Source organism: Felis catus, chromosome A1, assembly GCF_018350175.1.
Source record: "Felis catus isolate Fca126 chromosome A1, F.catus_Fca126_mat1.0, whole genome shotgun sequence".
In the NCBI taxonomy this organism is placed as follows: domain Eukaryota; kingdom Metazoa; phylum Chordata; class Mammalia; order Carnivora; family Felidae; genus Felis; species Felis catus.
Genome location: NC_058368.1, coordinates 138,190,819 through 138,206,648, shown reverse-complemented (window position 1 = coordinate 138,206,648; position 15,830 = coordinate 138,190,819). Strand labels below are relative to the sequence as shown.

Here is a 15,830-nt window from a genome sequence, read left to right as displayed (position 1 = left end):
GACAGCAACGACAAAAAGGACATTTAGAATTCAGAGAAAAAAACTGCCATTTTTCCCCTCCCTCAGTTACATTTCAGAAATTAAATTTGTTTGCGAAGAGAAAGAAAAAGGTAGTTCGGTTAGTGCTATAGGTACTAATGCCAAACATCAGGTATCTTTGTAAAGCCCTTATCACATGAGCATAAACCCAATTCCCTTCATCCCCATCTGTGCACCTCAGAGTCCAGTAAATGACTCTGAAAGCAAGTCACAATCACAGGATTCCTTCTTAATATTTTAAAGTGATTAATCTTTAAATGTTAACCATCTCATTTAGGTTCAAGTGATTGGGAAATTTTCTCAGTAATTTTTTTTCCCCAAAGGTTTTACATTCCCCAGAGATCGATGAGGATATTGATGGTGATAATCATTGGGAGTCTGCAAACCCAGTACAAATTGGCTTCCATTAATTGCTTTTGCAATCTACTGCAATAAAAGTAGAACCACCATTTCTCCAACTCCAAAAATATGGAAAACCCAGGAAGTCAGGGGTGATTCCAGGAAAGCAGAGCTCCCCTGAGGACGTAGGTCATGGTTCCCAACCTCCAGCCACAATTGAGAATCACCTGGGGAACGTGTAGAACTCTTTACGTGCAGGCTACAGTCCAGACCAAGTCAGTCAGATTTCTATGGGGATGGACACAGGTTTCAGTATAAAGCTCCAAGGTAATCCCAATGTGTAGGCTGAGTTTAGAACCGCAGGGTAACAGAGTACCTATGCAACTCTTCATCTTCATTCACTTTTATTTTCCCTTTTTTATATTTACGAGCTAATCGGCAGAGCATGAGGCTCCTAATAGATTTGGGACTTTCAGTTTAACAGTTTTTGTTTTTTAATCCAAAGAAAAAGCAGCATGACACTCTACACCTCCAGTAAGGTTTTAGTGTGTACCTGCTTCCTAGATTATAGTACAGATTAACCTAAAACTCCCCAAATTCTTTAATTTATGGAATACATTTCTGCCAATAAATATTCCTCTCGTCTAATTTAAAGAACAATGGTTTATTCACATTCCACGAGGAGAATGTGTCCAAACAGTGAAGGCACAAAGAGAACAGGCAGAACACTCATGGTAAAACACCCAAATTGAGCTTATTACATACACTCAGCGGAATTCTAGTAAGTCAGTAAATTCTTCTACCAAAAACAGTGTTTAAAACCTCAACAAGCATGGTAAAAAAAAAAAAAAAAAATTAACTGAAATCAACAGGACTACAATGAGTCCGTTTTTACAAATAACTATGCATCCCCAATGGTCTTCCTGGGATATTTGTCCATCTAAAGCCCCAGCCCCTTTGTTTCAAAAATCAAACCACTGATAAGCTTTGGCTTGTGGTAAAGAAATGACACACCCCTCCCATCCCCGGCCTAAAAAAAGGAATCCACGGAAGCTTCTGTAGCTTGGGGCATAGAGAGAGATCTGCCAAAAATTTCAAAACTTCTTTTTCAGAAGGTTACAAGCTCTGCTAAGCTCCCTTCTCCCTGACACTTTTTAAATATTCCTTCATGTTTCATTTAACATTCTTCAGATCTCAACATAGATACACATTTATTATTAAATAACAGCCAAGAGACAGCCAGCTTCCACTGACATGGGTGCTAGATCTTAAGATTCGGCGCCATTTGGAACCATCTCAAAACTATTTTCACAAACAACTTAAAAGTGCTGTTTTATATGCTTTTATAACTTAGCAACCTGAATTCCATTTCTAAACTTTTAGTTAACATAAGAAACCAAAGACTAACCTGATTAGCCCTACTTATTTGGTGGTTTATGCCAAACTAACATGAATGACTATATGGCCTCCATGCATCTTACCACTGAAATCCACGGACCTGGACCTCTCCCAAATAGAGCCACAAATGAGGATCCTGTAAGAAGTTTGTATTACACCAAACATTTCGTTCTAGAGGGGCTGATCCTTTGGATCTTCCAATCATTTCCTTCCAGGTTTCCCTCGCTCACATTTTTTCCTAAGCTTCCTGGGTAAGGCCTTTGTTTCTCCTTTTGAGTATTTCTGTAGTCATGAAAGTCTGTGCTGTCTAGGTTAGGCAATCTGCAACACTGCACTTCCTACTGTTTGTTTCTGTCTATTTCTGCTTCCTTGTCTTCACAATTGGTCTGGATGGGTTTTTTTGGGGGGAGGGGGGATGGGTTGGGTTTCTTTCTACACCAGCTTTTGTTCATGTGTCTCCCTGATATCCACCCCTCCCAGTCCCAACACCTACTAACTAAAAGGTTTTCTTTTTCTCATGTTACATATAAGTAACAACAGTAAAAGCAATGAAGTGATACAAGAATTATTCAAGACTAATTGGGATTCGAGCCTCAGCATAAAATGAAAATCAGGTCACTCTATAAAATCAAACCACATATATTATTTAAAAAAGCCTTTTTCTTCTCACTGATAAGTACTTGTTGGCATCATCTACGATACTTTCCCTTTCATTTTAGAAAAGTAACCCATTTTTGTGTAGGAAAAAAAAGTACAGAATCATTTTAAGCTACCTACTAAAATAGAGCTTACTTATGGCATATAATGTTAAATGAATAAACCAGGACACAGAATTCTGTGATTTACATGATCCCAACTATGTAAAAAAATGGATGTGTAATAAAAATACTGGTAGGAATACACCAAAGTTGAAGGGCACCTGCTCTGGGGTGGGAGAATTCCAGGGGTGTTTTTCTCTTTTCCTACTTTTTATAAGCTTTCAAATTTTTCTACTGTGAGCATTTACGACTTCCATAATTTAGAAAGATTATTTTATCCACAAGTCTACTTGGCACGACATTCTATTTCAAGTCTTCTCTGGCACTTCAGGAAGCCCACTCTCTGCCAGCCAGCCAAACCTGGAACGGCTTTGCTTCATGCCCAGAGATTCAAGGTCCTGGGACTGTCAAGCAAGGCCGATGATGCCAGCCAATTCCATCTCGAGCTCCCCTCCATCTCCACCTCCCTAGAACCAGGTCCCATAAGGAAAGCTAAAACATGCTCACCTGGTTCTTATTTTAACAAGTCTAGTTTGCCTACCCATTTTTTCCATCTAAATAGTCATATAATATGTGACTATTACAGCTTGAGCTGTAATTTTTAAACAATCTTTGCTCAATGCAGGACATGGCTGATAAATTATTGCAGAAAAATCCATATCCGTGCGAGTGTCACTGAATCTGGTGTGACACACACAATTTCACTCACACTCTTGAGTATCCCTTGCTAGGCTAGCAGGAGTGTTCTCTTCCAGGACCTTCTATAATTCACCTGAGATACCGGCACTCTTGTTTCACACTCTTCAAGCACAAGATTTCCACTGGAAATCTTAATTTCTAACCAGGCAGTTGTATTTTTTCAAATTCAACCTTTTAAAAGTAGAGTTTGCACGACAGCAACGGGTCATGCCACATGCAACCTGGCTGGCGCAGCGATGCTTTATGCATTTTTGTGTGCAGGTGGAGCTCCAGGAGGGTGGCTGAGGCTCACCATCCCCCCACGTCCCCCCACATCCCCACCGCTGTCCACTTCCGTTCTCCTCAGCACAGGGCTTGCTGCAACCCACCGCCCAGCTTCTATTTCTTAATCACATTCAGTCCTGTATACTTGAGCCAAATGGACCCTTTCTTCCTTCTTCATTTCTCCATTGGCCCATTTCATCTATGTTCTCTCAATCCATTTCCTCCAAATGCTCTGCCCGCTCTCTCCATTCTACCTGCCCTCAATGTGAAGGAAATACACATTGAGAAGTTCCTCTCTTCACTCTGACGGCAACAGAATTGGATCCCAGCCCTTCAACTGAGAGCCTCCCCTTGGAGGTTCTTACAGCATCCACAGAGAGCAGGGCCATCACTCCCAAAAGTCCTCTTAGTACTCCCTGAGTGGCTCAGAGGCACTGACTTGGACGAGCTAACCAGCTGTTACCCACCCAAGACATCATCCCTGCAATCAACAGCCATTTTCAGTGTAGGAACTAACAGCCAGTATAATTCTTGATGCTCTGATGGCCAACGATACAATGGGAATTTCCAGGGCGATAAATTTTTAAAAATGTATATATATCAATTCCTGAGTCACAGACCATACACTCAATAGACCTATGGCTACTGGCTACCACTGCAAACAATGTAGATATAAAACATGTCCATCATCACAGAAAGTTCTACTGGAACAGCACTGCTGTAGTTTATGAGAGCATGCAAAACTAACGTCATACTATTTTGAATAATCCAAGTCAGCCAAGACATGTATCTCAACCCCACATTAATCAGCGTGTCCTTGCAGACTGAGCAGAATATAAGTACATATAAAATAACACAATAGTTTGGAAGTGACCTTGGGGAAAAGCCATTTCAGATTCCAGGCTCGGGCTTACCATCCAACTCTTGCTCACTGCTTCCTTCCCCCTTCTGTCCCAGAAGGCTCTTTTAAAAGAGAGCCTTCTTGGCATCAAGTCAGGTGACTTTAACTGAACAAAAAGCAAACGTTAGCACAGGCACAATCATTCACGGCCCTTTTCATAACTCACTGGACTAAAGTCCAAGTTTGTCTCAAAGCATTTATTACAATCCTCCTCAGACACAACGTTGTGACTGACCAAACACACTGATGAGGTCAGACCACTACTGTCTCCTTACCACGTGTCTTCTAACCCAGCACGTGCACCGGTGTGAGAATGGAGCCTTCAAGGCTGAAAATTAGTCTCTTCTTGCTATTGAACCCCTGTAAAAGCCGACGGTCCTCCCCCACCAGCAGTGTGTTTTGGTAAACATCCTTCACAGCTAACGTTCCTGGGGGCATGATGCAATTTGTAGATGAGACATCCTGTGCGCGTGAGCAAGGGCTAGGATTCTGGCTTTAATGGCCTACAACAGTCATTTAAACGGAGACGTTTGCTTTCATTTCTCCTTCCTCTTCCCCTCTTCTGCAAGTCAAGCAGTACCCTTACCTTATATAGCAGCAATCTTAAAGGTGCGCACACTGCTCGGAAGAATCTCAGTTTCTGTCCCAACTGCAGTAGTACCTCATTCAGGGAGACCCTGGAAACACGTCTGGCTCGCAGCCAAGCTACCAGCAGCACAGCCAACGGACGCTGACGGTACTTCCTCCTCGCCGTGTTCTACTCTTCACGCCTCCCCAACTGCTGTCACTGCTCTGCCTGTGCCTGCCAAATATGCCAACACCCCACTGGCCTCCAGGGAGACCCCTGCGCCACTAGGCTCCCGGGCCCACCCACCTTCACCATTAAACTCAGCCTGGGCACTGTCTCCGTTTCCCTGCCCTTCCCATCGGCCTGAGCACTTCGCCACCGGGGCCAATAACACCTCCACTGCACCCTCGCAACACTTCACACTGCCCTGCCTGTGTGCTTTCCAGGTGCGCGAACTGCCCCAGCTTCGCTGAGTCTAAAGAAACCAACTGGGAAAGCTGGTGCGTATCTGCCTTGCACTGAGCCCCAGAGGTCTGCGCAGACCGCCCAGGGGCCGAGACGAGACATCAGCTGAGAGCCCAGTTTATGTATGTCCCCCAGCCTCCAACTGCTTCGTCAGGCTCTAACTCAAAGCGGAACCCTGGGGTCCAGATTAGCCCTCAAGAATTGGAAGATGGCCAAGGAGATCTGGGGAGAAGCCATAGAGACTTGTGAACTAGAACTTGTGGACAGATGAGAATGTTCAGTCCCCGGGAAAAACTACATTCACCCGACCAAGGGATCTCTTTGTGCCAAGTTCCGCACCCAGTGACAAGCATCTGGTCTTTCCTGAGGCCAGGGAGAGGACCACAGGGGCTCAGCTCCGAGGGCCGCCCAAGTGGGTATCCAAATGGGAGGGTGTTAAGCTTGGGATTCCGGGGCCAGGCAGAATGAAGTTAGGAGTCTCCATTCCACCACCTGCTCTCAAGGACCCCTGTCACTTCACCTGAAGCAAGTGGAGCCTACCTCACAGAAGTAACAACATAAGCAACACAGTGAGTCCCAAGACAGAGTCTGGCTCAGAGTTCAACCGCTCAGGAAAAGCCTTCATGGCTTTGTCTTGATTTGTTTTTTAAAGGATCATAAGTGGATATTATTCAACCTCTCAACTCCTAATATTAGAACTGTTGCTGCAAGGAAAATTTACGTCCATCGTGTTCACAAACTAGCCACAGCTCCCAGGAAGGAAGATTTCATTTTGTCCCGTGCATACCCAGGACTGGCATACTCCTGTGAGTACAGGGGAAAGTGGCATTTCAGAACATACCCGCGTCTAGACTGTCCCGGTCTTCGGGTTCCTTCGGTTGAACCACCGGGCTTTCCACACACTGGAAAATATCGATAAAGTCAGGGATGTTAAAAAATTACTTAATGTGCCACAATTCTGTTCGTGTGTATCATCTCAGAAAAAAAAAAAAAATCAAGACGTGTCACGTGTATCACGGCACATCAACAGGAAGCTAGTCTTGGACTTAATTAGCATTATGGAAGAGCCACCTTAAGGAAAGGACCGGGCCCTACGCTGAGGCACACCTGACCACTCCCCACAGGTGATTTTACTCCCGGAGGCTGGCTCTCAGGTCCAGTTGTCACATTGCTGGCAAACCTCCACAGCTCTCGGTCTTCAAGGAAAAACTTATTTTGGAAAATGTACCTACAACGGTCCTGCATACACAACTGCGACCCAGAAAGACAGCCAGCTTTGGTCATCAAGAGACTGCAAAGGAAACTGAAGTGCAAGTTACTCTGCACGTGACTTGGGGCACGCCCCTGGGGCTTTACTTGTTTTCAGATTTGGTTCTTTTAAAATGTTTTGTCACCGCTGGACCTTCCCTTCTAATTCAGCTGTGGAGAAAATGTGGAAAGGAGAAAGGAGGGGAGGAGACCCGTTACCTTTACATCGCCTTCCTTTTCCGGTGATGATCCGCCAGACACCAAATTCTTAATCTCTGCAAAAGGAATAATCCTCATCAGGATCAGCCAGTGGGAGTTTTCATTAAAAGACAACGAAGGAGGGGTGCCTGGGTGGCGCAGTCGGTTAAGCGTCCGACTTCAGCCAGGTCACGATCTCGCGGTCCGTGAGTTCGAGCCCCGTGTCGGGCTCTGGGCTGATGGCTCAGAGCCTGGAGCCTGTTTCCGATTCTGTGTCTCCCTCTCTCTCTGCCCGTCCCCCGTTCATGCTCTGTCTCTCTCTGTCCCAAAAATAAATAAACGTTAATAAAAAAAAAAAAAAAAGACAACGAAGGAAACAAAAACTAGATGACTAGATATAATTGCGTAGCCCAGGAACTCTCCGTGTGGAGCTAGGTTTTTAGATGAAGCTTCTTAAAAATCACCTCTCCACCGAGCAGAGTATCTGACAGCCCAACTACCACACTCTGGTAGTTTTTATGTGGACCAAGAGGCAAACAAGCCCCGGACCTCCTGCAGGAAATCCTGAGGGAAAAAAAAAAAAACCACCATTAAATAAACAAATGCCCTGGCTTCAGAAGGAAGGCGGCTCACAGAGCGAAGGCTCTTCAAAATAGCCCGGATTCTAAGGACATGACGAGTACCTACCTGAGGAAATCCCACGTCCAGTTCCTCAAATACCACACATTTTATGTTTCAAAAGAGCCTAATTCATTCCAGATGAGCTGTGGCCTTTCCTCAGGCATCCTTAAAAGCCCACAGTGCTAGCAAAACCCTTGCGCTCCCACCACAGATGATGCCAGGCTGAGCATGGACAGGCCACAGGCACACTGAGCGCCCTCTTTCTGAATAAAGGCTTTCCTGGAAATATGAGTGGTCGGGATGTTCTGGGCTAAACAGGAAGGCTTATTTACAGGGTATTTTTCTCTGGGTGCTGACTGATTCTCTTCCCACTCAGTTGCCCATAAACAAGAGCCACTGTTGTTGACACGTAACCACCAAAAGCAGGCTGGGGCCTGGGGAAAATAAGTGTTGGACACTCTTACCAAGGGCAGATGGCTAAGAATCTTTACCACCAATTGTATTAACATACAACAGCGTGGGCCCCCGGCCTCCCCTGAACCCTCCCTCAGCTGCCCTGCCACCATGGCCGGCCCCAACGCTGATTCAGAGGAAACCCCCCTGATTTAACTAGCTATTTGCCACTCCACTTAGCCATTCCTATTAACTGAAGTCACCTGAGGCTCCAGACCTCCGGGAGTATTTACGCAAGCTCTTCTTACTGCCAGGCACCAAAGCTAGGACTTTCATTCATGTTTTTGCTTAGACACAGTAGACTGCACTTCCTAAAAAATTACAATAGGTCAAGGACAGAGCGCAGCAGTCAACTCTCTCACTGTCATGATGGGGTTTTTTTTTTTTAATTTGCTAACATAAACCTTGGGTTTACTAACAAGTCAGGAGATATTTATGTCCCCCAATAGTTTACTGTCCTTGCATTCATAATCCTTACAAGACCTATAATGAAAAATGCTAAGATAACAGCTTCAATTCCACGTGGTCATGTCAACTGACCTCAGCAGGGGTGAGGGACACTCGGACACCCAGCCTGAGCAGCTTCTGTTCTCTGGATCCCTGCCTACCTTTAAATGCAGAGCCCACACGGGGCCTCCAGGGGGCAGCAGAGTAGCGTCTGCGGAGCATGGTCAGAGCTAGGAACGCCAAAAGGAGCCAATTTCACCCTTTAAAAGCCCGCTGCTCAAGTGCCGAAATTCGAAACACTAACATAAAGCTTTCTGTCCTGTTACACAGATGCGTAAATTGATGCGAAGCACCTGTAGAAAGTATTAGGGATTTTGTTTTGAAACACACATGCCCAAACCCTAAAATTTGGCTAGGTGGGGGGAAATAGCAGCATGTTAAAGAAGGGGAAGAGTCCGAGAACCAAAGTTTCAACAGACACTTGTGCACAGACTCCAAGAGAATCACACACGTTTTTCTTTTGACACTAGAAAATATTCCTTTAAAGCCATTTCAGACCATATGCTCTTAAATTAGCATTCCGCATTTCTAAACAATCGTGTACCTACAGCAGTGATTAAAAGGGGCAGCACACATTTTATTCAAGATTGTGCTAATGAAGAAGGCCCCAGCGCCTGGTAAAACCCAGCCTGCAATAACAAAAGATGTGCCACCCTGATCGTATGTTCAGATTCCAGCTTCCTGCCACTGTCCAAATTCCAGGCTTTGCACACCGTCAGCCTACAGTTTTCTGTATAATCTGTGGCATTTTTCTTCTGTTTCAGACACAATCTAATCTCATTAATGCAAAAACCACAAACTGTATCAAAAGGGGCACGGCTTTTTAAAATTTGTACTTCGTCACTTTAAAAATAACTTTCAGGGGCGCCTGGGTGGCTCAGTCGGTTGAGCGTCCGACTTCAGCTCAGGTCATGATCTCGCAGTCCGTGAGTTCGAGCCCCGCGTCAGGCTCTGTGCTGACAGCTCGGAGCCTGGAGCCTGTTTCGGATTCTGTATCTCTCTCTCTGACCCTCCCTCATTCATGCTCTGTCTCTCTCTGTCTCAAAAATAAAGGTTAAAAAAAAATTTTTTTTTAAATAAAAAAAATAAAAATAAAAATAAAAAATAAATAAATAAACAAAATAACTTTCAGAGTTAGAAAACCTTTATCCAAACACCATTACAAATATTTGTGACAGTGTATAGATTCAGGATAATAATGTATCATTAATTAATCTAGGACTATACACAACTTCATCCTAGAGCTTTTCAAGAAGTTGGCACTCATTCTACTGGAGTTTAATCATACTGTTCCAGGAGAGTCTCTGCTAAATTACCAGGATCCTTTTACACGTACTCCCCTGTACCATCAAGTGCACAGGGCGATCAAACCAGTTATTGCTATAGCAACCTCCAGCAGATAATGATATCAGTAACTTCGAACTATGCTGTTTTAAAGGCCTATTCATCTTGCCTTCCCAGGCCCACCCAGAAGGATTATCCCCTCTAAACCTGATTTACCAAACTTAATAAACATGTTTTCTTACGTCCAAACTATAACGGAAGAAATAATCTCTGACAGTCGTGTTCACCAGAGACACTATGCGGGCAAACAGGGTTTTCACAAAACAGGGCTAAGGAGCTCTAAGATTACTAGCAGTGTTTTGTTAAGAAAGAGATGAGCCTAATAGATCTCGACTCTGTGTTAAGTCTTACTGTCCCCTTTTGAAAAATGGGAGCCCAGAGGCTACATTCAAGCAAAGCAAAAGCTTACACTGAAAATACAAGATGATCAGTATTCTCCTTTAAATACCCTTTGCTGCGCCTCCTCCCAAGGAGGCAAAAAAAAAAAAAAAAGTCCTGATCAGAGCCACCCAGCCAACTACTGCTGTTCATCCCTGGTTCAGGTTCAGCTGTCCACAACCAAGTCAGTAACTGGGTTAGATTTGCAAGGCATCATCAGAAGTACAACTGGAAAATACAGGTCATGCTCTCAGCTTGCAATGCCTCCTCCACAAAGGTCCAAAGGAATTCAGAGTGGTTCAGAGTCTTTGAATGGACCCTATTCTCCCAACAGAATGAGTTCTAGGGAGGCTGGGTCCAAACTGATTTGGGCCCAACATTTGAATCCCCAATGCCAAGCAGAGCGCTTAGCATATTAAAGGCACTGAATAAATGCTTCTCTCCTCCACCGAAATCTGGTGGCCCGAAAGAGCTAATGAGATGTAGTGGATCATGAGGCAAACTGTAGGTCATGACTGGGAAGGGAAAGTGGTTCACTTGTTTGAAATACAAATTCAAACACTTTCAAAACCATCACTGTTGACTGTAACTTCTAACCTGCCAGACAGATCAGACGGATGAATGTTTTTCCCTCGGCTTCCTCCCACCCCTCCAGCTAAGTCCAAAAGTCACCCTTTCACTTCCAGTCACGCACTGGTGTTTCCCTTATATAACAACATCACTTCCATGTATCACTTTAATGTTTTACCTAGTGTGCATGTCTGATTCGCAAATGCCAGAGAACTAAAATGGTGAAATGAACAAATCTGAGAAGCCTTCCTTAAGAAGCCTTAATTTGGAGACCATTTAACCCTGTGACCTCTTGTTTCACCATCCCAATTACTCCATTTTTTCCTAAAAGTGGGAATACTAGGAAAAACTATCTTTTGGACTTCCCAATATAAATATGGACTGGGAGAGAGGATAAGGCACTTATCTACAGAAATACCAGCATGAGCCCCATTCTTCTAGGAGCCTTAAAAGTCCATTCAAGTCCACAACATTAGCTGGATCACTGGCTGAGACACACGATCAGCCGGGGAGAGGACATCAAGGTGAGAGAAGAGATTCTTGCCCTAAAGCAATTCCAAATGTAGGGTTGTTTTACAATATAATTTTCATATGCGTGCTCTGCGTCCTTTCAAAAAGACTTTAAGACATCTTTTTCAAAATGTTTTCAAATTACTTAAGACACTTTTTTGGACCACCAAAGTAATTTAAACATTTTGTAAATATCAAAAGAAATAATAAAACCATTGTTAATGTTTTAGTATACACTTCTTCCGCTACAGAAGTACCTTTCAACAGCTTTAAGGTAAAATATCATACTAATCACCCATTTAAAGCATATAGTTATTTCTGACATATTCGGAGGTGTGCAATCATCACAATTTGTGAACATTTTCATTACGCCCAGTAAGAAGCCCTATACCCATTAGCACTCAAGGCCCATTTCTCCCTAACTGCCTGCATTCCTACCCCAGCCAAAGGCAACCACTAATCTTCATTCTTTCTTTTTTTTTTTTATTTATTTTTTTTTTTTAATTTTTTTTTTCCAACGTTTATTTATTTTTGGGACAGAGAGAGACAGAGCATGAACGGGGGAGGGGCAGAGAGAGGGAGACACAGAATCGGAAACAGGCTCCAGGCTCTGAGCCATCAGCCCAGAGCCTGACGCGGGGCTCGAACTCACGGACCGCGAGATCTTGACCTGGCTGAAGTCGGACGCTTAACCGACTGCGCCACCCAGGCGCCCCATCTTCATTCTTTCTTAATGGATTTCTCTGTTCTGGATATTTCCTATTTTTAAGGTTCATTCATGTTGTCATGTACCAGTAGCCCATCCCTTTTTATTGCCAAACGCCATTCAATCGTGTGGATGGACCACATTTTGTATATTCGCTCCGAAACTGATACTCGGGTTTGTTCCCACTTTTTGGCAGTTACAAATGAGGCTGCTATCAACACCTGCACATACATTTTATTATGGAGATGTAGGTTTTCATTCTGCTTGAGGATGTATCTAGGAGTGTAATTGCTGGGTCATGTGGTAACTATGCTTAATATGTCTTTACGATATAGTTTTGGGTGGGTTTTGTGGTTTTTTTGTTTTCTTTTTTTAGATCTCCAGTGTGCATCGTCCACTGTCCATAAAATTTCAAAGAATGAAGAACTTGGTCATGGGTCTTTAAAAAGAAAAAAAAAAAAAAAAGATACCCTCAGCCCAAAATTTTAGTTACAAACATCTAGTCAGCAGAAGCTCTCAATCATTCCATCTCCAACTGAGGTCAGGAAATAATTTTTCTGATTTACTCAACTGCTTGAATGAAATGAGGCAAGTCATATTTGAAAGGTATAAACGACATTCAATTTTGTCTTGTGAATTACTCTTGTGTCCCTCTGGCTTCCCACTTAGATTCTAGTTCAACTTGGGAAAGAAACTCTTTAGCTGTAGGGTTTCAACTTAAGCTTGTTTCAATTGTATCAGACTCCTAATACAAGTAAGCTCAGTTCATGCAAGTCCTTGCCGCTAGCCTGCCAATCTAACCTAGATGGAGCCAGTGTCCGTGGCACATCTCAACAGAAGTTGTTACATCTAGGTGAGTTCTGAAGAATCAGAGATTCTTTCCAGCTCACACCGCTACTCTTTAATTCTGTAATCATTTGGAGAGGCAAGGAGAAGAATTTTTCCTTACGTGTGAGAAAAAACTAGAATAATAATAACAACACACAAAAGGAACATCATATCAGGTTGATATCCTATTTTTATCCCTGGTCCTCTAATGATGAAACCCATTCTCTTCTGTGGGGAGGAGAAAGAAGATGGGTAAGGCCAGTCTCTAAAGAAAGTACAGAAAAAGCTGAGCTATTCTTTAAGACGAAATGAACAATTTCAAATCACTTCCTCGGGCTGGAAAGTACATCCTCTGGGTATGATTTGTAACGGTCTTCAAAGAGCCTAAATACTTGACTTCAGGTGAAAAACCCTGATCAAGTCCTTGGAGGGACACTCCACACTAGGGTTAAGGTAACAGCTCTGTGTCCAACTGAGTAACCAATCCCCACAGAACAGCCTCCTTAACTGCGGTCCTGAAACCCGTACACCTCAGTTCCCAGCCATCCTGGCTTAAAGGACCTGCGTCTTGACAAACCTTGGAACTGTATTCAACATTTCTAAAAAGACATTCGGTTACAGTATTTAAAATGAAGACTCTTGGGGCGCCTGGGTGGCTCAGTCGGTTAAGCGGCCGACTTCGGTTCAGGTCACGATCCCGCGGTCCGTGGGTTCGAGCCCCGCATCAGGCTCTGTGCTGACCGCTCAGAGCCTGGAGCCTGTTTCAGATTCTGTGTCTCCCTCTCTCTCTGCCCCTCCCCCGTTCATGCTCTGTCTCTCTCTGTCTCAAAAATGAATAAACGTTAAAAAAAAATTTTTTTTAAATAAAATAAAATGAAGACTCTTGGAAGGGAAACCGTGCACACATAAAAGCCCCCTTGTTTGCCCAGTAACTCACCGCAAGTATTCCAATAAGGAGGATCCCCCACCCAGCTCCCTCTTCACCTTTCACTCACCCAGAGCACAGAGGGAAGGGCTGCAACCTCATCTAAGGAACTCTCAGATGAAAGAGCTGCTTACCTCGTTACTCTGACAGGAAGAGCTGTGTCTTGATATCCCAACACGTGCATGACTGCCACTAACGCCACCCTAGCCCAGCTTATAACTTGCACTTGTAACAGGCTAGCATTGCTATGCACTGGCAGTGGCTAAGCATCTGTGGTCAGACACTGGTCCAGGGACTCTACCTGTATTTTCTCATTTAAGCCGTATGATGAAGTATTAAATGATACCCCCAGCTGCACCATGTGGCGCAAAAGAAAACACAGCTCAATAACCTGCAGAATGTTCAGAAGCCAGATCATGGTGGGGCTGAGTTTTCAGCAGAGTCTGCCTGTAGTTGGTGTGTGTCATCAAGATGTGCCTGTGGGTCATAAATCCTTGGAAGGACTTTATGAGACAGGTCAGCCATGTGGAAGAGAGCTGACTTCAAGGCAATGCTCTCAATTCTACACGTTTCCATTACACAAACGCTGGAGAGAACTCTCCATCGGCAGCCCAAGGATGAAATAGGTAAGTGTTCCATTATATCAGGGTAGTGGCTATTGGATAGTGGGACAGGTAAGAGAATTTACGTGCCACACTTCTGACTGCCTGAGCAAGTATCACGTCAGACAAGTTACGTGACCCCTCTGTGCTGCTACTTTCTCATGTATACAACTGAACAAATATACTCCTGACTCCTAGCAATGTCCCTCTCAGTGATCACTGGAATGCACAAATTGTGGTCAGCGCACAGCCGCGTCCCCAGCACCTAGAACAGGGTCTGGCACTCAAGAAATATTGGCGTGCAACTATATACAAGTAAACTGCTTGAGATCAGGGTTTTTTTTTTCTCTCTGCCTTTTTAGCTACTGCTATGTCACCAGCGCTTAGAACACTGCCTGCCATACAGTGAACACTCAAATGTTTACAGAGTGAGTAAGTAGATGAGCCTGCAGGGCTCACATCTGCCTGCCTAGACAGTGCCTTGTGTTTGGATCCATAGCCTCTCCCGCCTTTGTCGCAGGGTCATGAAGAGGAAACCTCTCCGCCCTGCTGTGAACTGCTGTTTCAGCCTGCAGGAAAAGATTCTGCCTTCTGTCCTTTGTGATGAGAACTCAAGCTCCAGTCCCGACTCCCCACTTCCTTGTTAATGAAAACGTGGAACATAATTAATGGAGAGAAGCCAACAAAGTAAGGGACTATTTAACACAGAAGTCAAGACAGTTAGCAAATCACATAGGGTTTTGTTTTTCAACTACAGAATATAAAAGAAAATGGAGTCATATTGTGGTCAGTGATATTACAATGGTTCTGTTTGCTGTCTATGCCCCACAGACGCTAAGCAGCATCAACCTGCCAAACAACATCAGAAAGTACAGCACGGGGGGCGGGGTGGGGGGGGTGGCAAGGCACAGGTGTTCTCAATATTGAAGATGCCAAGAAGAGTTTTAAAAACACCTCCCTTACCCAGCTCCCAGTGGGAGCATTACCGTACTAATGGATGGAGAAGATCCATGTGACTGATAGTGAAAGGGAAGGAAATACAGTCCAGAAAGGGCAGGAGCGGTAGAAATGAGGAAGGGCAACATCCCTCAAGTTCCTTCCACAGACCATCTCCATGAGACGGTGTAAGCACCATTAAAAGGGGATTCTTGGCATGAACCACTTGGAGAACTATCGAATAAGGTCACCCGGGGGTCTTGACTGCAACAAGTTAACTAGAAGCTGAAAAACATTTAATGTACTCTCAATCTCCAGAATGAATGAAGGTCTCTTACAGTGCCTTTTTTAACCTATTTGGTCCAAGAATCCTGATTTATCAAAGCATCTCCCAACATGGGTGTTTTGTACAACGCTCCTTGGGAAATCCTAGCATAGGAGATCAAACAAGGACGAAGGCGGCAAGGGACAAAACAGTGTCAGTTGGTAGATTAATAAATACTAATCATTAGCATATTCATCTCAGCATATTAAAAATGAGAAGGCTTTTTATTTAGTTCATTTTGAATAACA

At 44.0% G+C, this 15,830-nt stretch overlaps 1 protein-coding gene across 8 annotated transcripts in view; it reads right to left on the bottom strand.

Moving 5' to 3' along the window:
* Window positions 1-15,830, bottom strand: part of ARHGEF28 (Rho guanine nucleotide exchange factor 28) — a 310,574-nt gene that overhangs the window by 135,247 nt on the left and 159,497 nt on the right. For all 8 annotated transcript variants that reach the window (XM_045062033.1, XM_045062024.1, XM_011283815.4 and 5 more), the window contains 2 exons: window positions 6,899-6,954; window positions 6,273-6,333 (listed from right to left, as the gene is read on the bottom strand). In XM_045062033.1, coding sequence (XP_044917968.1) covers window positions 6,273-6,333; window positions 6,899-6,954 — 117 coding nt within the window. The remainder of the gene's footprint in view (window positions 1-6,272; window positions 6,334-6,898; window positions 6,955-15,830) is intronic.